This window comes from Lethenteron reissneri, chromosome 6 (assembly GCF_015708825.2).
Source record: "Lethenteron reissneri isolate LAM-NWPU_2019-01 chromosome 6, ASM1570882v1, whole genome shotgun sequence".
Taxonomy (NCBI): Eukaryota; Metazoa; Chordata; class Hyperoartia; order Petromyzontiformes; family Petromyzontidae; genus Lethenteron; species Lethenteron reissneri.
Window position 1 is genome coordinate 3,616,061 of NC_083784.1, and position 24,651 is coordinate 3,640,711.

The 24,651-nt window shown below is 48.7% G+C and overlaps 3 protein-coding genes across 5 annotated transcripts in view; 2 read left to right on the top strand and 1 right to left on the bottom strand.

Annotated features, from left to right (window-relative positions):
* The first annotated feature begins 4,622 nt into the window (after positions 1-4,622).
* Positions 4,623-10,746, top strand: LOC133353928 (claudin-7-B-like). The gene is made up of 2 exons (XM_061570447.1): positions 4,623-6,095; positions 7,554-10,746. Exons 1-2 carry the CDS (start codon positions 5,862-5,864, stop codon positions 8,415-8,417), a joined length of 1,098 nt encoding a protein of 365 aa, XP_061426431.1. The 5' UTR covers positions 4,623-5,861; the 3' UTR covers positions 8,418-10,746.
* A 146-nt stretch (positions 10,747-10,892) lies between these two features.
* Positions 10,893-24,651, bottom strand: part of SAP18 (Sin3A associated protein 18) — a 64,676-nt gene continuing 50,917 nt past the window's right edge. Inside the window, exons 1-5 of one of the 3 annotated variants that reach the window (XM_061570558.1) lie at positions 18,273-18,316; positions 18,102-18,189; positions 15,957-16,066; positions 14,786-14,908; positions 10,893-13,333 (exon numbers count right to left, since the gene is read on the bottom strand). In XM_061570558.1, the coding sequence (XP_061426542.1) occupies positions 13,174-13,333; positions 14,786-14,908; positions 15,957-16,066; positions 18,102-18,173 (465 nt within the window). In that variant the 5' untranslated portion in view covers positions 18,174-18,189; positions 18,273-18,316 and the 3' untranslated portion in view covers positions 10,893-13,173. Of the gene's footprint in view, positions 13,334-14,785; positions 14,909-15,956; positions 16,067-18,101; positions 18,352-24,651 lie in introns of those variants that run through there. The other 2 variants (XM_061570564.1, XM_061570551.1) reach the window with 2 other exon arrangements.
* The window catches only part of SF3A3 (splicing factor 3a subunit 3), a 41,116-nt gene continuing 36,553 nt past the window's right edge, over positions 20,089-24,651 (top strand). Inside the window, exons 1-5 of the mRNA XM_061570399.1 lie at positions 20,089-20,516; positions 21,714-21,761; positions 22,734-22,786; positions 23,872-23,977; positions 24,536-24,608. Coding sequence (XP_061426383.1) covers positions 20,421-20,516; positions 21,714-21,761; positions 22,734-22,786; positions 23,872-23,977; positions 24,536-24,608 — 376 coding nt within the window. The 5' untranslated portion in view covers positions 20,089-20,420. The remainder of the gene's footprint in view (positions 20,517-21,713; positions 21,762-22,733; positions 22,787-23,871; positions 23,978-24,535; positions 24,609-24,651) is intronic.

Genomic DNA, 24,651 nt, shown 5'->3' on the forward strand with positions numbered 1-24,651 from the left:
GTGTGTATGTATCGATTCACGTTCAAGGCTAACACCAGTGACGAATATCGGAACGGGTCCTGGGCCGCCTACCCTAAGTCGACTCAGTCTCAAATGAGTACCTGGTGCGGTGTGTACACATCGTGCACTGGGGAGACAAAGGCGGCCGGGCGTGGTTGCTGGTCACCCACTCCCTCGTGTGCCGTGCCGGCCTTCATAGGCGCTCGTGAACAACACTTGCCCCAACAGTCTGTGAAGGCGATGCGGGGGATTTTTGCTTTGCAGAGCTTTGAGTGGTGTGTGTGTGTGTGTGGTCCACTCGTTTGCCTGGGTGGGTTTTATCCGGGCACGTGGTACTTGTAACCATTCGATCGGATGCTGCTGTGGTTGTCATGGTTAGCACGCTGGACTTACCATTCACAAGACGGGCCATTGCCCGAAACGTCGCATGTTGTGTATTATTTGTTTTTGTGTTTTGTCATGCCACATTGTTATTGAAGACCGTGTTGAGTTAAAACATTTTTTTTTTCACAATTCAAAGGAGGTTCTCGGTTCGTTGATTCTATGTCTCGGCGCGGCAGTTGAAACAACGATGACAGTTTTCTTTCTGGCTCCACCCCTGCCACCAATCCCACCCGCGTCCGTCCACCACCGAAGCCGTTAACTACCTCGCCCGGTGTACACGAGGTCGTGGGTTCGATCCCGACCCTGACGCCTGCTGCCGTATATTTGGAGTTCGTGTGTCACCGTCCAGGTGGGTCGAGTGGATTTTTCTCGGGGTCCTCCGGTTTTCCCCCCTCCACATTTAGAATCAACATCACGCGTTTAGAGTATTTGGCTGGTATACATGTCCACGTGATAAGCCACTTCGTTGAGCTATCATTTGTGGCCAGGTCGCTTATGAAAAACAGCTGTATAGCTGAGTGGGCCTTCACTTGGTAAAATTTTAAAAAGTTTGTAGTTCGGTAGGGTAAAGTGTGGGTACTTCAAAAATCTTACCCAAAACGCCTGGCCAGTGGAGGCCGACTTCCAGCATCCGTGGCACGAGCGAGAAATTGCAGGGGCTGCCCCTTTTTCACCTGGCACGTACAGCCTCCCCTACGCCTTGCGTGGCCGGACCGTGAGAGATTTGTGGACCATACTTCACCATGCTGGTCAAGGCGGGTTGGTAAAGGTGTAAGCTGTCTTGCCAATGACGTATGAATACCGCTTGATTAAGCCATAGTAGAGGTTTTCTGGGTTAGATCGTGTAAATATATAAATGTGTCGTTAAACTCACCACCACCCGACACAGCCAACCAGTAAGGGTTGTCACGTAAACAGAACGTGGCCAATTCGTCACTAGTACAGCACGCCGGTGTGTTGGAGAGCCAAGCCACAACATTTACAATCTGAGTAAGACGTTTCGCCAGTAATTACAACTAGCTTCATCAGGCGACAGCCAAAAAACCTCTACTATGGATGGTATTGGAAGCCTATGTGTTAAACACTTGCTTAAGATTGACTAATTTAACAGGGACAATAATATATTATTAGCATGGGATAGGCGTACCTTGTATTCTAGTGGTAGTGCCTTACGCCGATACTCCCTTTACTCCAAGCTAGCTTAACAACAAATTCCGGAATATATCGCGTGAGAAATTAAGCCCTGCTTGGGGTCCAAACCCACCCACCCCCTTGCCCTTCCGCCTTAAAAAACTGGGAATGCAGCACCGAGTTCCCCTCCATCATCCTGGGGGGGCACTTGGACCGTTCCATCTCCACTTGCGCCGTCCCCACCACCTCCGCCGCCACGGGAGCGTGCGGCGACTGCATTCGAGGCATCCGCCAAGGCCATCAGCGCGGCGGGGTTGCTCCGGATCAAGCAGCAGGGGTTCGCGGGGTCATCCGGGGCGCGCGGCAGAACCTGGCGATCTGGGGGAGCCCGAGACGTGGCCGCCCGTCTGTAGGCGTCCTTGGCCCAGCGCTCGGCCTGCCTGCTCTGAACGTGGTCGAAGGTGGCCGCGAAGAGAAGGAACCCGAAGAAGCCACAGAGGACGAGGAGATAGAGGGCCGAGCCAGCTGCCTCGGCCGACGCCAGCTGCTGTTGCTGCTGCTGTTGCAACTGGAGGTGGTGGTGGTCGTGGTTTGACTCCGGGTCCTGAGTGCCCGCGGCAGGTTCGTGGTGAGTGGCGTTTGGGGTGCGAGGCGAGGGCAGAAGAGTCCCCGTGGCGTTCGACAGAGACGCCTCCTCCGTGAGGTCGAGGAGGAGTAGGAGGAGGGTGATGAGGAGGAGGAACGTGGATCCCGTAGCCGGCGCCGGTGCCAACTTCTCCATCACCAGTGCAGCCTCTCGACTCGAGTGGATCCGGGAGTCGCCGATGTTGATGGGGGCTTGAAGCGTGACGTGGAGGTGTTCGCATCAATTTTGGAGTTTGAAAAAAAAACGAGGTGATTTTCACTGCGAGTGGACGGAAATCGTCGAGCGCAGTGACTATGACGAGGTGAAGTTGACGAGTCCGATTGAATGAGGAACGTCGTCGGCCACTGCGGTTTTGAGCAGAGGAAGACCAAACGACCGTTAGAACAAACACGTGCCACCATCACCACCGTCACCATCAGCAGCAGCCACGATCGATCCACTGCTGGATGAAGGCCACGCTGTCGCCATCCCCATCGCGGTGCCACAGTGCAACAACGCAGCCGAGTTGGTGCACGCCCAGGGTGGTCTCATCGCTCCATCTCCTCCAGGTGGTTCGTCCCTCTCTGGCCGGCTGCCTCCTCCTTCTGGTCGTCATTCAGTCGGTGCGTCTTCGCCCACCGCACATCATCATCATCACCCCCATCATTATCATCACTAATATATTTGTTTTTGGGCTTTAGATCGCGTAAAAATATAAATGTGTCGTTAAACCCGCCACCACCCGACACAGCCAACTAGTAAGGGTTGTCACGTAAACAGAACGTGGCCAATTCGTTACTAGTACAGCACTAGCCGGTGTGTTGGAGAGTAAATCCACAACATTTACAATTCGAGTACGACGTTTCGCCACGATCTAGCCCCATACAAGCAAAAAAAACCCTCTCTATTATGGATAACATTCGTCGGCAAAGCATCCTCCGACGCGTTCAACTCACTAACCCATCATCCCTACCTAAGCCGCGTGTCCTGCACAAGCCCTGGACATCTGCGAGTGTGCGAGGTGACCTCATGAGATACGCCCACTCGTAGCCGTACGCAAGGAACGGGGGCTAAACTCGCTCTTTATTCCCAGAGCTTGTGCACTGATGGAATGTTGTTCATTAACTTGATGAGTGGGGGTAGCAATTTAATGTTTCATATTTTCCATGCCCTCTCGCTGCCCTTCGAGTGGGCTCGGTGGAGACATTTCTTGTTATCGCTCCCGTTATTAAATGTTGTAATGGGCCCACATCGACTCGCAGTGAGTGAGTGAGAGAGTTGTAATGTCGTGTCCCATGAATTTAACACACAAAGACAACTTTATATAGTGATGCTGCTGCTGTCGCTGCATTGGCAGTGCTTGCGTAAAGTACATTTACAAAGTAACCTCATCACATACTCTTTGGTTTTTCGGTAAAGTCACGTAGGTAAAAAATAAATAAAATCTTATTTTTTCTTTTTAACCTCCGTGACTTTACCGAAAAAACTAAAGATTATGGATCCTTGCAGTGACGAAAGCTTCAAATCTAAAATGAACCTCGTAACATTCGTCAGTAATAACGCTGTGGCCTTAAAATATACAAGAGGAGACGTTTCGGGCAATTGCCCTTCTTCACAGCACATGCATAGAGAGAGGCCAGGCAGAGTTATGGAGGGTTGGAGACTGAGCGTGACGCCATGTGGATTATGATAGACCCGGGTCGGGAATCTCTGGCTGCGAAGCCGCAGGCGGCTCTTTGATTTATTTTGGTGATTTTTGAAAAGTTTTTCGGTTTGGCCATGTTTGTTTGTTGTAGTACAGAGTTATACTGATGGCTTTAATCTAAGTTGTCTTGTGGTTGTTGTTGTTTGACTTGTATCCCACTGGAATTTTTGCACACAGTATTGGTGTACGGTGCTTTTTCTGCTATATTTTGCTGTCTTTTCTTGGATTTTCTGTTTGCACATAGTCACTTTAAGATGTTTTCTTGTTCATGTTTTTGTTTTTTTTGTTTGTTGCGGTTGCACCCGATTCAAGAGCCGAATGGCTCACAGGGCTATACCTAATAAATGAAACTTTAAACTTGATGAGTTAATGATGACGTCACCCTGCTGCTGCTCTATATAAGAACGGGAGACAGAGCAGAGCCTCACCATTCTGGCGAATTGCCCGATGATGCTGGATGCAATTACCAGCGAACTTCGTACTCAAAAAATTGTAAATGTTGTGGTTTCACGCTTCAACACACCGGTGGGCTAAAGCAGTGAACTATTTGTCTTTTGTCAACGTGACACTTTTTTACTGATTGGCCGTGTCGGGTGGTGGAAGGTTACGACACATTTATAAATAACGCGATCTAACCCTAAAACGTTGATTATGAATAATATTGGTCGCGAAAGTCTATGTAAACTGACTCACCCCACCACTCACCACTCACCTCACCACTCACTCACCACTCACTCACCTCACCACTCACCTCACCACTCACCACTCACCCCACCACTCACCTCTGGTTTCACGCTTCAACACACTAGTGGGCTAAATCAGTGAACTATTTGTCGTAGTGAGAATAATTTTATTATGTTTTATTTTTATTATTTTATTACTTCCCTTCTCCGTGACTTTACCGAAAGAACCAAGAAGATATTTGTCTTTTGTCAACAAGACACTTTTTTTCTGATTGGCCGTGTCGGGTGGTGGAGGGTTACGACACATTTATAAATAACGCGATCTAAACCCAAAAACGTTGATTATGCCCCCTCGATGTCAGCTCACACTTTGCTGTGCCGCCTTCTCCAGGCGAGCCGACTGTGCGCCACCAACTCAACACCTCACTGGGCAGGCAGTCTCGCAACAACTTGCTGCCATCTGTCCTCCGACCCGCCCACAGTTGCTTGGTCGTGAGCGGGAATCGAACTCGGTAGAGCGCTAACCACGTGGTGCCACCAAAGACAAAGATCCCCCGTGTAGCCTGTGACAGGCTGTTGGGGCAAGTGCTGTTAGCGAGCACCTATGTAGACCACACACGGCACACGACGGTGGGTGGGTGGCCAGCACCACGCCCGACCGCCTTTGTCTCCCCAGTGGCGATGTTTACACACCGCGCGAGGTACTCATTTGAGGCTGAGTCGACCGAGGAGATGCCCAGGACCCGGTTCTGCTAATCGTCACCGCCACCACCCACACAGGGGGGGGGGGGGGGTCGTGGCACGCATCTGCCACAGGTCCCCTGGGTTAATGTTTAATCCGGCTGCCGTGTGCGGTCCAATCCAAATTTGAGTCTCGGTATCAAAGTCTCAGCATAACTGGGCAACAATCGTCGTGATTTTTGGTTGTTGTTGTCGTTGATGCGAAACGTGGGGGCAAACTCGAGATCGCCACCGGCTTCCTATAGGCAGAGGCTCAGGGCGAGTGTTTTTTGGGATGGAGAGTGGAGGAGCCTGTAGTTGGCATGCCGGGCCGGTTGGCTGTGGCCGCTCTCTCTGTGACTTCTCGTGAAGAGTGATCGTACGGATTAGAAACGGTCTATCGGACGAGATGTGTGTGTGCCTTTCACCAAGTTGTTCTTACGACAACTGAAATAATCTTACGAATAACATTGCCGTATTCTCTGGATTATCAGCGGTGGAAACTCCTCCTCCAACACTGCCACCATCGTGAGAAGCAGCGACTCCACTAACACCAGCGCAATAAAGAAGACGAAGCTCCACCACCACCGCCGCCACCGCCGTCGTAGTCATCATGGTGTCTACAGGACTCCAGATCGTGGCCCTGTGCCTGGCCATCGTGGGTCTGCTGGGCACGCTGGCTGCCACCATCCTCCCACACTGGCAGGTGACGGCTCACGTGGGCACCAGCATCATCACGGCCACGGGGCAGATGCGGGGCCTGTGGATGGAGTGCACCTGGATGAGCACGGGATTCTTCCAGTGCCGCCCCTTCTACTCCATCCTCGCAATGAGCCCGTCTCTCAAGGTGAGTTGTGGCAGCAGCGGCAGCAACACTATCGACATCTCAGTCGCCTTCATCATCCTTGGCACAATCGTCTCGATGCAGCGGCAGATGATAATCATGAGTCTCTTGTGCGTTGCTTCTGACTGCGTCCCGAAGGCAAAGATAGCAGGGAAACTTGTTAAAACCGCCTTGGAGACCCATCAGGAATGCCACCATTTTGAAGTCTCCGATGAACTCCCAGCCGTACTCGTCATACTTCAAGGCGTCCAGCAAGGTCTTGATACTGTTGTAATCCTCTTTGAGGTGCACCGAGTGAGCCAGGGCAATAGACGAGTACTTGTTACCATTATGGTGCAGCACGGCTTTGAGGCTCCTGGATTAGCTGCTTTCTTTTTGGAGGAGTGGGTACGGGGAGCTCATGGCAGTGTGGCACCGGGGCGATGGATGAAGGAAGGTCCGGATACGTGATAGCAGGTGCATTCTTGCCAGTCCGACGTTTGGAAGGGTCCACCATGCAGAAGTGGCAGTTGCTTGAGTGGTCAGTGGGTTCCCACCAAATTCTTGGGATAGCGAACTTCATGTCTCTCTTTTCCCGTCTGTAACATCCTACAAAAATACATTGATTTCACTCATGACCAATGGGTAAGAGATTCTAGTAACATTTTTCATGTATGATATATTTTTTCAATAACATTGAAAACTGTAAAACATTTTTAAATTTAAAACTTTTACAATTTTATATTTTGTAACAAACTTTAGAACAGAAAATTCCGGGCAACAATTGTCCATCTTACCTTCCGGAGTTTTCTTTGCATTGCTCGCAGGTGAAATGAGATGCCCAGGGTTTGTCTTGATCCCTGACAGGCATGCCGAAATACGCCTTGTAGGCCTCGCACATCTTAGCAGATGCTTCCACAGAGTCCTTTTTCGCTCTTGTCTTGATAAATTGGCCGCAGACATCGCAAAATGCGTCTGCCAGATGCTTGCAGCCTCTTGATGCCATCTCAGAAAAATGCAGATATGTATCCACTTAGGCAGCTGGAGCTAAACTGAACTGGTTGGCTTGAGGCCTCCGTATTTATACTATTTATATTACTGGAAAGTTCTAGAATGTTCTAGAAGTTATTCCAAGTTTACTCAGCTCTAAATCTATCTGGAATGTGCTGGAAAATAGGTAAATTTCTAAATATCACTGTCCTGGTCACAAAAGCAAAGTTTTTGGGGGATAATAGCCATTTTCTGCACTTTTGAGGCATAAACAATTATGAAATAACACTTACTACCCAGGAACAAAACAAATGTGTTACACAGTGTAATGTAATTGCTGCTATTGTTACTACGCCAATGCTAATGTAGTTACTACGCCACTGCTCAATGGCCTTTACGGGAAATAAACTTCTGATTCTGATTCTCCCCCCCCCCAAACCCCATCTCTCCACCATCTCCGTCCGATGCGTGCGTCGTTCCGCCACGTGCCAGGCCGCGCAGGCCATGATGGTCATCTCGTGCTTGCTCACGGCGGCGGGCATCGGCGCGTCCACGGCGGGCATGAAGTGCACCCTGGTGCTGGGCCCTCCCTCCCGCCGCAGCAAGTCGCTCGTGGCCGTGTCGGGCGGCCTCTGCCTCGTCGCCTCCTCTCTCTGCACGTTCGTGCCTGTCGCGTGGAACACCCACACAACCGTGCGCCAGTTCTACGACCCGTGGTACCCGAGTCCCGTCAAGTACGAACTCGGCGCCGCCATCTACCTGGGCTACGCCGCCGCCACCCTCACCATGGCCGCCGGCGTAATGATGGCCCTGTCGTGCCCCGAGAAGCAGCGACGCGCCGGGCCACCGCGCCACCTTCGCCCGCGCGGCCGGGACGGGCCGCCGCGCGGAGTGGAGCCCGCGGGGACCGGGACTCCCGAGGTCCACACGGGCACGAGTTGGGTGGCACCTCCTCCGCTTGAGTTCGTTGACAAACGGGCCGAGGCCATGGGGCCTATCGTGGAAAAGACGGTCAGGGCTCCGCGATGGGAAGACCAGAGCTCGCCCAAAGTTCACGGCGGGGTGAGTTGGGAAGACTGTCCGCCACTGGAGTTTGTTGATAAATGGGCCGAGGCCATGTGGCCAATCGTGGAAAGGGATATCAGGGCTCCGCGAATGGAAGGTCAGAGCTCACCCAACGTTCACGGCGGGGTGAGATGGCAAGACTCTCCTCCACTGGAGTTTGTTGACAAAAGAAGAGCTGAGGTCACGGGGGGAGGTGTTGCACAGGTGGGGAGATGGTCACCCCCTGGAACGGGAGAGCATGGAGCCGGTCCCTTGGTGATCCAGAATCACTACGCTCTCACCAACCTGTGAGTGGACACAGGAGATGAGGGGACACTATGTCTCCTTCACAACGCTGTCTCTCCACGTAAAAATAACACATCCCATCAGCCTCACGCCCTTTCAATGCAGCATTGATTCTGGACAAGCAACACTCTGCACCGGTTTCGATATCCAGTGGCTCACCAGCAGTGTCAGGCTCGCTTGAATCAATTGGGGACGTGTGGATCAGAGGCACGGACACTGGCAACAGGAAAGATGGAACAGAAAGATGCAAAGTGCGCAAAGAGGGCACGGCGAGATGCGTGCTCGGAAGAAACGTGGGAGAGAAATGCGCGGACGCCAGGGAATTGACGTTGTAATTTGATGTTGTTTAACCCGGGGAGAACTTCAGAAACCAGGATGGGCCTTGGTTAGCATATTAACCCTTGATACCAGTGGTCCTTAACCTGGTGGGTGCACACATCCACTGGCGGTGCGAGATGACCTTCCTGGGGGTGCGAGACATGGCCAGATTTTTTTAGGAGATAAATCATGGAAACGGAAAGTTAGCACGGGGCACGTAAGAACAACAAATACTTTGTTTCGTCAACCCCTGTGTATTTATTAACATGAAACTGCAATGAACATAATTATAAAAACAAAACGAGGACGAGTCTTATACATGTCCACATAAGCCACTTCATTTGGCTATCATTCGTGGCCAGACCGCTTCTAAAAAAGAATAACTCTACCTTTGAAGCTTTCGTGACTGCAAGGAATTAATATTCTTAGGTTTTTTCGGTAAAGTCACGTAGGTAAAAAATGTAAACTAATAAAAATAAAAAATAAATAAAAATAATAATAAAAATCACGACGTTTCGGAGGCAACACAAGCTTCCGTGCTGTGACGGTCCCACCTGAAGACGGAAGCTTGTGTTGCCTCCGAAATGTCGTCATTTTTATTTTATTTTTTCATTTTTATTTTACTTTTATTAATTGTAATTTTTTACCTACGTGACTTTACCAAAAAAAACCTAAGAATATAAATAACTCTACCGTATAACTCAAAGTGGGCCTCACCTGGTAAAATAACAAAAAATTGTTTCATAGTCTAGTTTCGAGTCTCATTTGCAAGCGTGACCTGCGGTGCACGATTCTGGCAGCAGCAGGGGAGACGATCGCTGCCGTGCGCGGAATCCTATTACAGCGCAAATTCCCTGGTAATTTTCCAAAACTTGCCAAAAATGTTGGGCCCCCGACGCCGCTGGCACACGATGGCCTGGCCTTGCCAACGACGTCGCGGCCACCTCGAACGGGCCCGACGCGAGCAGCGGAGCGGACGGCGCGTGTCCGGCTGCGGTCGTTACGGCCCCGGCGGCTATAACCGCTGGGTTCGAACGGCGAGCCTCAGCGACAGCGAGGTGCAGCTCGCTACGGATAGGTCTTGCTCGCAGCAGCAGCTTTTTGGCTGGCCATCGAAACAAAGATGGGCCACTGCATCGCGCGCTTTCGGATGCGCTTTTGCGGCCGTCTGGAACGCCCTTCCTTCCGATGTTAGGAAGGCACTGGGAGTTACACCACTTTTAAATCATCTAGTTTGGAAACTCAGTTCATTTGTGATTAGTTTGTTGTGCTTCCTCCGATTCTACAAAAGACGAATGAACATCAGATACCATGATGCCTGGCTTGTATTGACTATATACAAAAAAAAGATTCAGTAGAAATATTGATGCAGTCATTCTAAGCTCTCAAGAAGGCCTTATCTTCAATCATATATAGAAATGAGTAAACTCGTGAGGATGGAACAGCTACACCGATATCGTATAAAGAAAACGCAAATCACAAGAGACAGCACGGTTGGCTACGCACGGTGGGAAAGAAGTCCAACATACATACACACGGGTCATCTTGCCATCCTTCATGCAGGAAAAATTGTCTTGAGACTCAACGAGGCGTTTCCTGGATAAATGCGTGACGTTATAATTACCGTCGCAATATGTAAGAATTCCACGGTAACAGCTGTAATCATAGATTTTCCCCTGTCCTTAATATTCCGCGTGCAAAACGCTAACATTAACATCAGTTTCTGAGAGCCTACGGAAATCAACGGTGGCCACGTGCGCTATAACGGTGGCTGACCTGTCACACAACGTACACATTGACATTTACTTCTGCAATTAGTGAATCATCTGCCACATACACATCCTGTAAAACCAATTTATTAAACCTTGGAGCAACGTGCATTTACAACAGCATAAATGAAGCCACCTGTGCCAAACTGTCAAAATGTAACATCATATACAAATAAAATATGGGAATTAGAGGTTTTTTTTCAGTAGTGCTATACATAGCTGCACCTTAAAATATATATTTTTTATATCCTTATATTTCTCGGCAGTTTATCCATCGCGCAGCATCAGCGCTACACTGTGGCGTTTTAATTCAGCTGCTTTCGCTTTTTGCCGAAGATACTCAATTAAGTCAAAAACCGTTCCAAAAAGCGGACGAGCTCACTGCTACCGCGTCGCTTGTCGCGGTCCGGTGGCTACACAGCTCTGCGCGGTGTACTTCCGGGCTGTACCACGCTCACCTAGCACGTGGCGCGAAACGTCGGACATCGTGCCAAACGACACGCTGATTTCAAACCCCGAAATACGCCCATCAGACCTTCGAGTTCGTCGCTGTTTAGGATGTTTTTGCTTACATTGTACCAAGGAGACGCCCGTTGTGTTTTATTGAAAGAAAAATTATTTTTATTAACTAGCAGCACTAGAACTCGCTTCACGTAATGCTACTTCAGCATGCAATCGTTTCCACTGTCGGCAATAAGTTTCACAGCTGTCGCCTTGCGCTCCGTGCATAACGCCTCTTGTGCATTGCTTTATTAGTCGAAGACTGACGTCAAGAGAACAAGGGACACGTGGTTTATGGTTCACGAAGCCCGCTGACCCAGGTGCATCCAGGCGCGCCGTGTAGCCGGAACGCTGACCCAGCGAAAGGCGACTGTTCCGTCATTAAAACTAAAATTTGACACAATGACAATCAAGAATCTACCAACACTTACAAAAAAAAACACATTTGCGCGTTTCCACTAACAGTAAAATATTTACATGATCCACCGGTGCTGAATTCGTACAAACGATAATAATGAAACGTGTAATTAAAGCCTTCGTAATAACAATTATTTACAGTCCTGTAAATTTGTTGGATGAAAGCCACTGACCCCCCCTCCCCCCAAAGCATGGTAGGTCATGAAGATTGTTTGACCATACTTCACCACTTGGGCCGGCGATGAAATTCAGGTCGTCGGTCAGGTTCAAAGTGCAGTGCGCTCACCGCTGCACAACCACTCCAAAACCCGGTATAGTACTCACTTAAAAAAAGCTACCCGCACCTTAACATAACCAATGTATGAACTCTAATACTGGTAGGAACCTCCTGTTTACACCAGCCCACAGGGGATTATTGTATCCGTCCGTCCGTCGTGCAGGGAGGGGCTAGGTGGGGAGGGAGGGGCTGGGTGGGGCTGGGTGGGGAGGGGCTGGGAGGATCCTTGCAGTCACGAAAACTTCAAATCTAGAATTAAATCACACCATTGTATAATTTATAGATTCGCACACCCCTTAAGATTCTACAAGCGTGCATTGCATCGCACGGCGGGGCGAATCGTCACACCCCTGCCGGGTGTCGCTGCAGACGCACGTATACGAAGGGTGTGTGTGCACCCAGCGTGTACTGCCTGCGTCACAGAGGGCGTTAAAGGTCCCGTGACGTTATTCTCAAAAGGGCAAGCGCGCCCCCCGTGCCAAATTCGAAAGAATTCACGCGCGAATTAATTACGCGCTTGCCAAAGAGCAAACCAACGGCAAACATCACCCTCCGTGCTCGCGGAGAATACTACACTCGCGCCTTGAGCGTGTGCTCCGGTTTGCAAAACTCTGGCCAGATGTCCACTTGCGGCTCCCGCAATCGCTGACTTTGTCTGCAGCCGGAATCAGCAGACACAAGTCATCGTCACCACCGATCCACGTTCTGCTGTGGCGCTCTGCCTTAACGGGCTCCTCGGCTGCCATCTCCTCCATCGTCCTCCGTCCGCTGCCTTTCTCGTCGTTTACACAAACGTGGCCCCCCCCCTCCTCCTCTTCAGCACCTCCGATATTCCGATCCTGGGCCTTCCTCTCGCTCTGTCCTCTTAAGAATAATACTTTCATTGCATTTCGCGTCATTCACGCGAACAGCATCCCACAACTCTTCCGTTGGGCCTTCTGTAACGTCCTTCGTCATCAAACCGTGCCTTCCTCGCAGAACGCATCCAATCCAGTTCTCATTGTTCCGTATTGGTTCGCAATGTCCGCGTATTTGTTCTTTCAGGGACACTCCCCCACTTGCGCTACCACGGATAAATCACGGGAACATTCGGCGTTCACTCCATTCCTACAGCACAAGGGCCTTAGTCAAGACCAGCGCAATGGTGGCTGCCCGGTTTTACTCAAGCGAACTGTCGGCAACTTGTCACATTTTTGGACCGTGACGCCGACACACACGCACGGCCTACTCGTTTTCGAATACCGTCACCATATTTTTACCGTCAACTGCCAAGCGGACGGCGCACACCGTCAAGACACCCGCGCGGTATTAACCAGGGCGGCCGCTGGCCTTGAACCGCATATCTCTGCGACGAGCGGCAAGACGCGCCGCCACTCGGCCGCGTCACCAGCAACGGAGAGTTGACAGTAATAAAAAATAAAATTAACATTTTGATTCACGCCGAGCCCCCAGCGGTGAAGTTACACCGCGAGAAGAAGCTCTAATACGGACGCAGCATGCGGCTGGGCAGGGGAGGCCCACGTCCCGCGAGCGTGATGGCAATGTCCAGAAAGTCGCCGATCTGAAACTTCTGCGACTGCAGCGTCATGATGTCGTCCGCACCCTTGCGGCCGGCGATCGTGCTGCCGATCTCCCGTACCCTGTGAGCGACAGGGGGAGGTGGTGGTGGCGAGGGAAAGGGGGCGGTAGTAAGTGGAAGGTACAAGATCGGACAGCGATGTGCTGCTCGCAACCATTCGAAGGGATCTCAGAGGTAGCTCTGTGACATCTGCTTCTGCGGGGCGTTCTCTAACACTGTTTTATGGAAAACCCAAATGCGGATTGTTGATATAGCAGTCGGGATAGAGAGAGATGCTCCCGCCTATTTGTGCTGACATTGTGAGCGGCTGTTTGACGGATAATATTTTGCACCCATTCACAAAAATGACTCATTCACCAATTCACGAGCGTTTTGATAAATTACTTGGGATTACTTAATTATTATACATAACCAATACGCTAACGTTAGACTTAAGCCAAACAGAAGGAACGCAATTGTACAAATTTGACGTAAGATACCAGAAATAATACAAAAGAGACGGTAAGGATGAGACCACCATATGTATATATATATATTTTTATTCTTGAATCGAGCTGCGAGCCAAAAATCGTGACTATCGATCAGCCTGCTGACGAGGTCACTCATTACTGGACTACCCGGCCACCTCTCTGTGTTCGAGACATAGGCTGATGAAGAGAGGCACAGTGCTAGATTCATGGGCCCATGCTTTTTTGTCTCTTTCACCAGTTTTTATCCCGACCGTGCCACCTCCATCGTGCCATGAAGCGGAAGGATCCATTTGGATCTGTCGCAAACCCTTTTTGGGGTTACGGAACGGCCAGTAGAAGTTGATATTGCAGAACTACTTCTCGAGTTTCCTTCAAGTGGCCTTCGGTCGAGACAGTAGGGGTGCAGCACTTTCCCACTCGCAGCTGGGATTCATCCAATTTTAGCGCAAAACCAAATTGAACGTGATGGTTTTTTTTTAAATCCTTTATATTAAGTTCACTTGCTTGCTTGCTTGCGCGCTTACGACCGTGCAAATCTTTCGGTCGTTTTTTAACCCACTTCCCGTGATCCAATCGAGCTGACATTTTGCACACAGACTCGTTGTGCGTGACAATTTATTTTCGTGAAATTTTTTTCCCGAAATTTTACACTTTTTAGGAAATTTGTTTTTATATTTAATTACCAATTGCTTAATGGTGGCAGGCAATCATCTGACCCATAGGTGGCAGCCATCGCAAGCCAGAGGACGAGAGGACTCTAGCCGCCCGTTTCAAAGACCAATGTGGGCTGGGTTGTGGCCCATTGAACACGCATATAAAGGATTTATAGTGAAAAACTTTGTTTTTACGGGTTAATTTTTGTGTGTGTAGTCATTGATGGCTGGGCTGAGACTATCAACTTAATAGCGCTGACAACTCAGTTTAGTCACAGGCTCTGAGCTACCTGGCCACCTCACGGTCCCTTTGGGCGACCGAACGCTTTGCGATAGAGGACATCCCCCCCGCGCTCGTCACAATCGACGGCAAAGAGCTGGGTTGGTCACCTGTACACGGGCCGCTTGGGGTCTGGGTAGACAATGGCAAAGCTAAAGTGAGTTCCCTTCCTGCGCGCCTCTGGGTTCACCTCCTTCACCAGGCTGGTCAGCTCCTTCAGTGTGGCATCCAACCTGCGCGCACGCGCACACACACACACACGCGCACACACGCACACATGCACACACACACGCGCACACACACACACGCGCGGCATGTGGTGGGCATGGGTGAGTGGCTTGGTGGATGGACGTGTGTGTGAAAGTGAAATAGAAACACAAATCTCAGTATACTTAGAAATGTAATGTAATACAACAGAGAGTCGGATAACATAACAGTCAACACCCTACCTGGTTGATTACGTTCTTCCTGAGAATGCTAAATTTAGAATATCTGAATCAGTTCTGGGCCTCTAAATTTAGCATTCTCAGGAAGAACGTAATCAACTAGGTAGGGTGTTGACTGTTATGTTATCCGACTCTCTGTTGTATTACATTACATTTCTAAGTATACTAGATTTGTGTTTCTATTTCATTTATACCTGATGATGATTGCTTGTGTTGCAATCGAAACGTCGTATGCTAGTATTTAATTTATTATTTTCTCTTTATACGTGACTTTACCGAAAGAACCAAAGAGTAATTCCTGCAATCATGAAAGCTCCAAATTAAGTTTGTGTGAAAGTGGTTGCATTGGTAAAGGAGCAGTGGTTATCGAGCTGTGCTATGAACCCGGCGACCAGAGTTCGATTCCCGTTCTCAGTCAACAGCGGTTATGGATATCTGAACCAGTCCTGGGCCTCTCCTAGGTCGACTCAGTTTCAAACGAGTACCTGGTGCAGTGTGTAAACATCAGCCAGGCGTGGTGTTGGCCACCCACCTCCTCGTGTGCCGTTCCAGGCTTCAGAGGTGCTCGCTAACAGCCCTTGACCCAACAGTCTGTTTAAGGCTTTCCGAGGCATATTTGTCTTAGCATGCGTACATGTACATGATCTGTGTGCCCGACTACTTGTGTAAATTCCTTTTACGATGGGAGTTGGGCCTTCCCGGTGCTGCTGTTGTTTGTGAGCACACCATTGTGTGTTCTTTAAACTACCGGCGAGACGCGAGCGAGCGAGCGAGCGAGCGAGCGTTTCCCGGCGAGCGGTTGTGAGTGTTTGCTGGCGGACGGGCGTTCGCTCACCACGTGTAAATCTGAAGCTCGGAGGTGGGAGCGCTGCCACGGGCGAACTCGTCCGTGCGGTGGTGACGCCCGGTTTTACTCGTGAACACGCGCAGCAGAAGCGGGCACGTCTGACCGGGGGGGGGGGGGGGGGGGTGGTGCAACGTCAAGAGCGACAAATCTGGACTTCATTCATGAAATACAAACACGTTGAGATGTTTGTGAAAGCGATCGGCATTATTGAGTGTCGGCAAACGAAAGCGATGCCCTGCTCAAGTGAGCATTGCGGCATTTGCTTGCTCATCTCCCGTTTACAGCCCTCAGCCAGCCGTGTAAAGTCCACATTCCGGTGACAGGGGTAAGTCTATCCATGTGACAACGAATGTTGACCTCGCCCGCCTATTATACAACGCTGTATTTGTCCACTGCTGGATGAGGGCTTGCCGCACGCCATGGGGTTACCTGACCCATACTTCACCACGGCTGGTCACTGCGGGTGAGTGAAGGCGGCGGCCATAGATGGGCACGGTTGGCTACGTACGGTGCAAAAGAAGTTCAGCATGCGTGCGCGCGTAGATGTGTGGGAGCGTAAGCGTTGGGGAGAAAGGTTATGGCTGCACAGCCCACAACGTGACCTCCGGGGTAGCCTATAGAACCTGGTATGCATGCTGGTCAGCCATCCAATCATGCACGATTTTTGGATTTCGATTTTATTTTTTATTTTACTTTTATTAATTTTAATTTCTTACCTACGTGACTTTACCGAAAAAACCTAAGAGCACGACTCAGTCCTTGACAGTTTTCCTTTTGCATTCTCCTCTATGCCTGGTCCCACGATACCCGTGGCGGAGTAAGTCGAATACTTCATTGTTCATTTCAAACCGGGGCGCTGTTTTGCATTCACAAACGCCAATTGCGTTATAATAAATCTGGTCTCACACACACACACGCAAAATATTCCCATGTGAAGTCTTAAAAGAGGCTGCTGGAGAAAGTTGCTACTGGTAGGAACATGATGAAGGCCCGCACGGTAGGGGCTGTCCATAAATGACGTCACGCGATTTTGGACAATTTTTTACACCCCACCCCCCTCGTAACACGGCGTCACAAAAAGTCTGACCCCCCTCAAATATGACGTCACAAAGCTCTGACCCCCCCCCCCCCCATAAAAAAATGTTTCAAATCGTTTTAAACTATTGTCATTGTAGTGCGTATTGAATGTGGCGCTGCACTCTGATGTTGTAGGAGAAAACATTTATTAAAAAGTCTATTTAATTAAGTAGAACGTGTTGTCCATATTCATTTAAAGTTGCGCATTTTGATGTGACGTCACATTTCTCACCCCCCCCCCCCTCGTCACACATCGTCACAAATGCCTGACCCCCCCTCCCCCCTAGGTGCGTGACGTCATTTATGGACGGCCCCGTACACGAGACTGGGTTGCAAGCACCACGCCCGGCCGCCTTTGTCTCCCCGATGCTGATGACACCGCACCAAGTGCTAATTTTAAGGTCGAGTCGACCTAGGGGAGACTCGGGACCGGTTCAGATATTCGTGAGCGGGAATCGAACTCGGGTGCGCCCCGGATTCGGAGCGCAATGTGCTAACCGGTGCGCCACCGCTCCACACACAGAAGGCAACGACAAAGGTCCCCCGTATAGCCTTCACAGACTGCTAGGGGCAAGTGCTGTTAGCGAGCACCTATGAAGGCCGGCACGGCACACGACGGGGTGGGTGGTCAACACCACGCCAGGCCGCCTTTGTCTCCCCAGTGGCGATGTTTACACACCGCACCAGGTGCTAATTTGAGGCTGAGTCGACCTAGGGGCGGCCCAGCACCGGTTTAGATAATCGTCACCGGTGTTGCCGAACTCGGGTCGCCAGGTTCAACAAGAACCGCCATTCGCCACTTAAGTGGCGGTGACGTCACCACGGCGCTTGTGCCAGGCTAGGTGCACCTTGAGGCCACGTGAAGTGTCGAACGCCCGCTGGCAGGAGGTCACGGGCAGACCCAGGTACTAGGGGTCAACTCACACGCACTACACGTGTAGTGCGTGTGAGTTGACCCGTGGTACACACACACTACACGTGTATGTGTGTGTGCGAGTCGACCCGTGGTACACACACACTACACACAACACGTGTGTGTGTGTGTAGGGCTCTCACCTTTTCTCTGTCAATGTGTTTATCCGGCTCCTGCTGAGCCGTGTCCAGCGCCAGCCGAGACTCGAGCGCCATTATCCGCACGCGAACGCTTGGGGAGGGGGGGACAAGAATCACTTTAATTGTGGCAACATTTATTTGAAATATTTTCACCGAAACAGGCTTCTTGCTTACCACCTCCACCACCAACCAACCACAACCAGCAGCCGCGACCCGCACACAAGACTCCCCCACTCGGAAGCCAGCGTAGCCATGTTGGGTAAGGAGAGTTGATTTCACATTTAGTTTTATTTATTTGGTATTGCCCTGTGAGCCATTCGGCTCTTGAATCGGGTGCAACCGCAACAAACAAAAAACTAAAACATGAACAAGAAAATATCTTAAAGTGACAAATAGAAAAATCCAGGAAAAAACAGCAAAAAATCTTCCAGAAAAAAAGCAACGTACAAAAACGCTGTGTGCAAAAATCCCAGTGGGATGCAAGTCAAACAACAACAACAACCATAAGACAACTTAGATTAAAGTCATCATTCTAACTCCGTATTACAACAAGCAAACATGGCCAAACCAATTTTTTTTTCTAAATCACCAAAATAAAGCCATAAAAGCAATGTAACACAATGTTTTGGGGTTTTCATTGAATAATAAAAAAAAGTTTTTTTTTTTTTACAAAAATAATCGTCTCATAAAGTCCCCATGTATTTCCTAAGAGGGCCTCTCATAGGGACTGGTTTGTGCTAATTTATTGAGTGGTCGATGGTAGTTATATTTCCACTGAGTTATCTTAATGTAACGTACCATCAGTCTTTTATAATTGTATTTTTCAACCAATGAGATTATTTCGTCTTTTTGTTTCCATAAAGGTTGTATCTGTTACTCGTTAGCTACCAATAGGTAACTATTCATATGCTATATTCTTGGTTCTTTCGGTAAAGTCACGTAGAAGGGAAATAATAAAATAATAAAAATAAAACATAATAAAATGGTGAGAATTTCATTTCATTTTATTGTTTTGTTTTTATTATTTTATTATTTCCCTCAAATTGTAAATGTCGTGACAAATCCCTTATTAATAATTGGCCGTGTCGGGTGGTGGAGGGTTACGACACATTCCTACTTATGCGATCTAACCCAAAAACGTTGATTATGACCAATATTTCTTACATTCTACGGTGGTCACTGTTTGGGTCAAGTTAATGTGCAGCAGTAATCCTTCTGCAGCAATGACATTTCGAATGCCAGCATCTTATCTTGCGTTTCAATTTGTGGCCAGGTCGATTTTGAAAAAATACAAGCAAATGAAGCTAAGTTGACCTTAACTGGTAAGAGAAAAAAATAGTTTACTTTTATTTGGCGATTTGTAAAACTAAACTATTTGTTAATTTAGGAAATTATTCATATTCTTGGTTCTTTCGGTAAAGTCACGTAGATAGAAAATAAAAATAAAATAAAAATATTAAATTAAAAGGAATTAAAAAGTTTTTTGAAATAATAAAAGCAAAAAAACATTGTTATGCCGAGTGTGTCTGCTGTATCCTGTACAGCGCTTTGAGATCCTTGACAGAAACGCCGCTATATAAAATTAACTATTACTAATCATTAGTTATTATAAAAAAAATATTATAAAAAATTATTATAAATTAATTATTAGTAAAAATAATATAAATAAATTATTATTACAAATAATTCTTAGTAATAACAATTATAAGTAATAATGACTTTTCATAATAACTAATGATTAGTAATAATCAATTTTATATAGCGGCTTTTCGTAATAAATATTAGTATATAATCATTATCCCTACGCAATGTGGCGGCGGTCCCTCAAGTTCGGTGACGTCATCCAGGGGCATGCGGCGGGCGGGGGGAGGGCGGGCTCAGCGGTTTTGTGAACGACACGAACGCATTCACTAAACGCCCCGAGGGCAACGTTCCCACTCGCCGTCGTCGATGTCGTGAAGGCGCCGTTGCTCTCGGGGCGTTTGGCGATTTGAATAGTTCGTGGCGATCACCCACCACGACCGCCACGTGAGGGCCTACAGCCGTGTGGTCGCCTAGCCAATCTCACGGCGTTTCTTCCTCTCCTCTCTCTCTGCCTTCTCCCTAGCAGCATCCACGTCTCCCCGCGTCTCTCCCCTCGCGACCCCCTCTCTCTCTTCGTTGTCTGGCGCCCGCCAGACCGACCCCACATCTCCCCCTCGGCTTGTCGTGCCACCGTTCGTTGTTGCCCGCCAACATTTCCCTCCCTTCACCAAGTCGGCCACATCCTCGTCGTTTTCCTTCCACGCTCGCCCTTCTCCACCGCCACCACCACGAGCCACCATGGACACGATCCTGGACCAGCAGCGGCGCTACCACGAGGAGCGAGAGCGCCTCATGGAGACGATGGCGAAGGAGCAGCTGCTCAAGAAGGCGTCGGTGAGACGTTTTGTCGCGATCGACCGCCTTGCCCTCGATTGCAAGGCCCTTTCCTCTGCGCCGTGGCTGTCGTGGGGGATTGATCGATCATACTTCACACCTCCTCGCCTCTCTCCCTTGGTGAACGGTTCAAACGGAACCGGTTCGGACAGTACTCGCGACTGATGTAAAGCTGTGGCTCGGAATTTTGGAACTCTGGTTCCAAGGTTCATCGCGCCGTGCGCTAACCACTGCGCCACCGCTCCACCCCGCTTAAGTTGAAAAAGCAACATTTCGTGCGCTGTTTTTTCTTGACAATGCCATTTTCCCCTAACGATTCCCGGTTTACTGGTCATCGTTTAACAACCCTAAACCCACCCACCTCTTTGCTCAATTGTGGCATATTTTCCCCCTATTTTTATGGTCTTTGAATAGTTTTATAATACTAAACGACTTATTATAACGCGACATCAAAATTCGCCCAAAGCTCTAGGGTCCTTGAGCTCTTCAGATATTTTCAGCCAATTCATGAGAGCTTATCGGTGTGGGAGGAAACCAGATGACACCGAGAAAGCCCACGAATGGCCACAGGAGGGCAACCACACTGTTCCGTACAGATGGGCCAGATGGAGATTAGTCCACACCTGCCTTCTCCTGGCAAGCCAGGGTATAATAACACCACGACGCCCGTCGGAAGGAGTTTGTTGAGTGATCCACACAAATGTTGTGAAGTGTAGACGTGCCCCACCATCCCACGGCGTATTATTGAGACGTTCCAATCAGACGCTTGATTCGCTCTCATTAGTTTAACACGTGTAGGCTTTCGCAACCAATATTATATTATTCATAATAAACGTTTTTCGGTGAGATCGCGTTGTTTATAAATGTGTCGTAACCCTTCACCACCCTACACGGCCAATCAGTAAAAAAGTGTCACGTTGACAAGGCAAATAGTTCACCACTTTAGCCCACCGATGTGTTGAAGAGTGAATCCACAACATTTACAATTTTTGAGTACGACGTTTTGCTGGTAATTCCTTCCATCCAGCTCACATTGTTTTTGCATTGCTTGCATGGCCGCGAGTCTGTGTCCCTCCCTCCAGCCTGCAAGACTCCTCGGCCGTGCCTTTGGCTTGGCAATATCGAAAGAAGTAAGGATTGCCCCTGATGAGTCTGCGTCGTGGATTTTTGAGTGTGTGTCTGTGTCTGTATCCTCAGACACGGGAGCAAATCAATTCCGACCACCGACTGAGAGTGCTGCTGGATGTAAGTGTTGTTACCGTGCCTTAAACATTCACGTCAGTTGATTCGATATTTGTCATATTGGTGGCGAGATTTCGATTTAAAGCTTTCGTGACTGCAGGGATTCATCTTCTTGGTTCTTTCGGTAAAGTCACGTAGAAGGAAAATAATAAAAAATAAAACATAATAAAATAATTCTCACGACAGACCTGTTCTCCACCTGAAGACGGCTGCTTGCGTTGTGGCCGAAACGTCGTGAGAATTATTTTATTATGTTTTATTTTTATTATTTTATTATTTTCCTTCTACGTGACTTTACCGAAAGAACCAAGAAGATGGTGGCGAGATGTTTACTACAAGTAGGTCTTTGGTTCGATCCCGACCCTCATGCTTGTTGTACATTTAGAGTTGACGGTGTCTTTCTCCCCGTGGTCGCGTGGATTTTTCTCCGGGTCCTCCGGTTTTCCCTCCACGTTTAAAAACATGCGCTTAGAGTATTTGGCTGCAATAAAGTTTCTGCATGATAAGCCACTTAATTCCGCTATCATTTGTGGCCAGGTAGCTTCTGAAAAGAGCTGTATAGCTCAGTTGGTATTTACTTGATAAAATAAAAAGTAATCGTCATCAGCCTTGACCTTTCCACTGCTGGATGAAAACCTTCCCTTGCAGTCATCTTTCACATTCCATTTAGCACAGTCCTAACTCGTTCATCCAGCAGTGTATTGACAAAACACAACATTGGATAATTAGGTTTCACATACAGGGCCAGATTGTGATGGAGTGCTCTTTCCAATAACTTCGGGCAACCCAGCAGCTGACGAGACCCAGAAAGTGAAAACTTCTTCAGCGTTTGCTGCTTAAACAAATTATCGCGGAAGACAATGACGCTGATGGACTAGAACACATTTTACTTTTCTCTGAAGAATCTGAAGGTTATGTATTTTATCATGATTGTTGAAATGATCCAATGGATGGCATGAACGTTTTGTGTTACAGAGGTACATGGAGGTCAGTCGCACCTTGCGAGATCTCTACGAAGATAAAGATGGGTGAGTTAATACAAGTATTGCATTTCATTTACGCAGGAAATCCAGAGTCTCAATACCCTTTTCAGGAGGGTCCTACACTGTAATGTTTGACAAATTTCATTCAGGAGTGTTAGACATCTCGGAAAAACCAATGTATCTGGGGAAAACCTCAGAGGCCTGCAAGGGAATATCACTCAAATCGCCACGCAAATAGGTTCAGTTCTTAGCGGCACTTATCAGGGACTAGAGTGGGGAATATTTTTAACCTGGCAGCACTGTTTCTAAAAAGACCTAAAGGTTTTTGGAGGTCTTATTTTGGCTCCTCAGTAAGAAAAGGTTCCACAACATTGGACAGAAAGTTGGGAGGGGAAATCAAATAAATATTGACTTCATCATTCTGATGACGACAAGAAACTCATTTTATGGTCCATGATCTTTACACCAAATTGAAACAGACCCTTGGATGAGATTTTTAGCACTTTCCAACTAAGATGGAAACTATTTTGGCATAATTTCTGACTGTAACGAGGGTGGTAGGGGCACTATAACTCTCATAAAGGTGATCCAATACGAATGAGCAAAGGTTGCCAATACTTGGAGACAAAGCAGAACAAACTAGACTTTTTCCCAATATGATTCCACACCAATAATTAAATACAGTAAGTCGTATAACGTGTTAGATGCTCTCCTTAAAAGTGCTGCGTTGAGCGAAAAATGCGTGAAGCGAAATCAATTTCTCCACAAATAATGTAACGAAAACATTTGGTGAGATACGATGTACACGCATGCAGTAAGATGGTGGGACAAATACAATTTGCTAACTGTATCCTACTGCTCAGCCGCGCAACTCAAAAAAGTAGTTCGTCGTCGACCGTTTAGAAATTGTGTTATAATGGTGCGTGTGAACACGTGTAAAGTGAGGACTTGCCATACTTCCAAAAGGCGAGCGCGTGTTGGACAGCATTACGTAAAAACCACACATGCGCATGATTTAAAAACAAACTTAACTTGTTACTTGGACCTTAGGCGCCGGCAGCTGACGAGCGGCGGTTTACCGCAGCATGCCGAACGCTCTCGCTTGTGTGCCGTGCGTTTGACATCGGCAGGCTCCGCAAGGAGGAGGTGAACGCCCTCTCGGGACCCAACGAGTTTGGAGAATTTTACAACCGTCTGCGGCAAATCAAGGAATTCCACAAGAAGCACCCCAACGAGGTATGGTTCCTTCACCCCCGTCGCGTCCATTCCCGACCGTGATGCCGCATCCACGATAGCCACGTTATGTCCACGCACAAACGAGGACGCGGTATCGTGTTCGCGCACACAGCCAGCCGCTGCTTTGTTCAGCGAGGATTCGCGTACCCCGATTGGTGTTTGACTGTGTACCCCATCCACCGTCGCTTGCGCTTCCCTGCTCTTCACGAGACTAAAGTATGACATTCGTGTTTTGTGTGTGGGCGGCGGTAGTGTGGTGGTTAGCGCATTGCACCATGAACCCGAAAACCTGAGTTCAATTCCCGCTCGCAATCAATAACATTGACGAATATTAAAACTGGTCCTGGGCCTCCTGTAGTTCGAATCGGCCTTAAATGAGTATTTGAGGTGTGCAAACATTAGCAAAGGTGGCCAGGTTTGGTGTTGGCCACCTACCCCCTCATGTGCCGTACCCGGCCTTCATAGGTGCTTGTTAACATCACTTGCCCCACTGGTGTCTGTTAATGTTATAAGGAGGATCTTTGTCTTGTGTGTGTGTTTTGTTGTGTTCCTCTGCAGATCTACATTCCGATGTCGGTAGAGTTCGACGAGCTGGCCAGGGCTCGCGAGAATCCCGCAGACGAAGCTCAAAGTACGCAGCGCTAAAACACGGACCGTGAGCGCAGCGCTTAGTC

Coding starts and splice junctions, on each gene's coding strand:
- LOC133353928 (XM_061570447.1), top strand. CDS start 5,862: ATGGTGTCTACAGGACTCCAGATCGTGGCCCTGTGCCTGGCCATCGTG. Junction 6,096..7,553: donor CAATGAGCCCGTCTCTCAAG/GTGAGTTGTGGC, acceptor GCCACGTGCCAG/GCCGCGCAGGCCATGATGGT.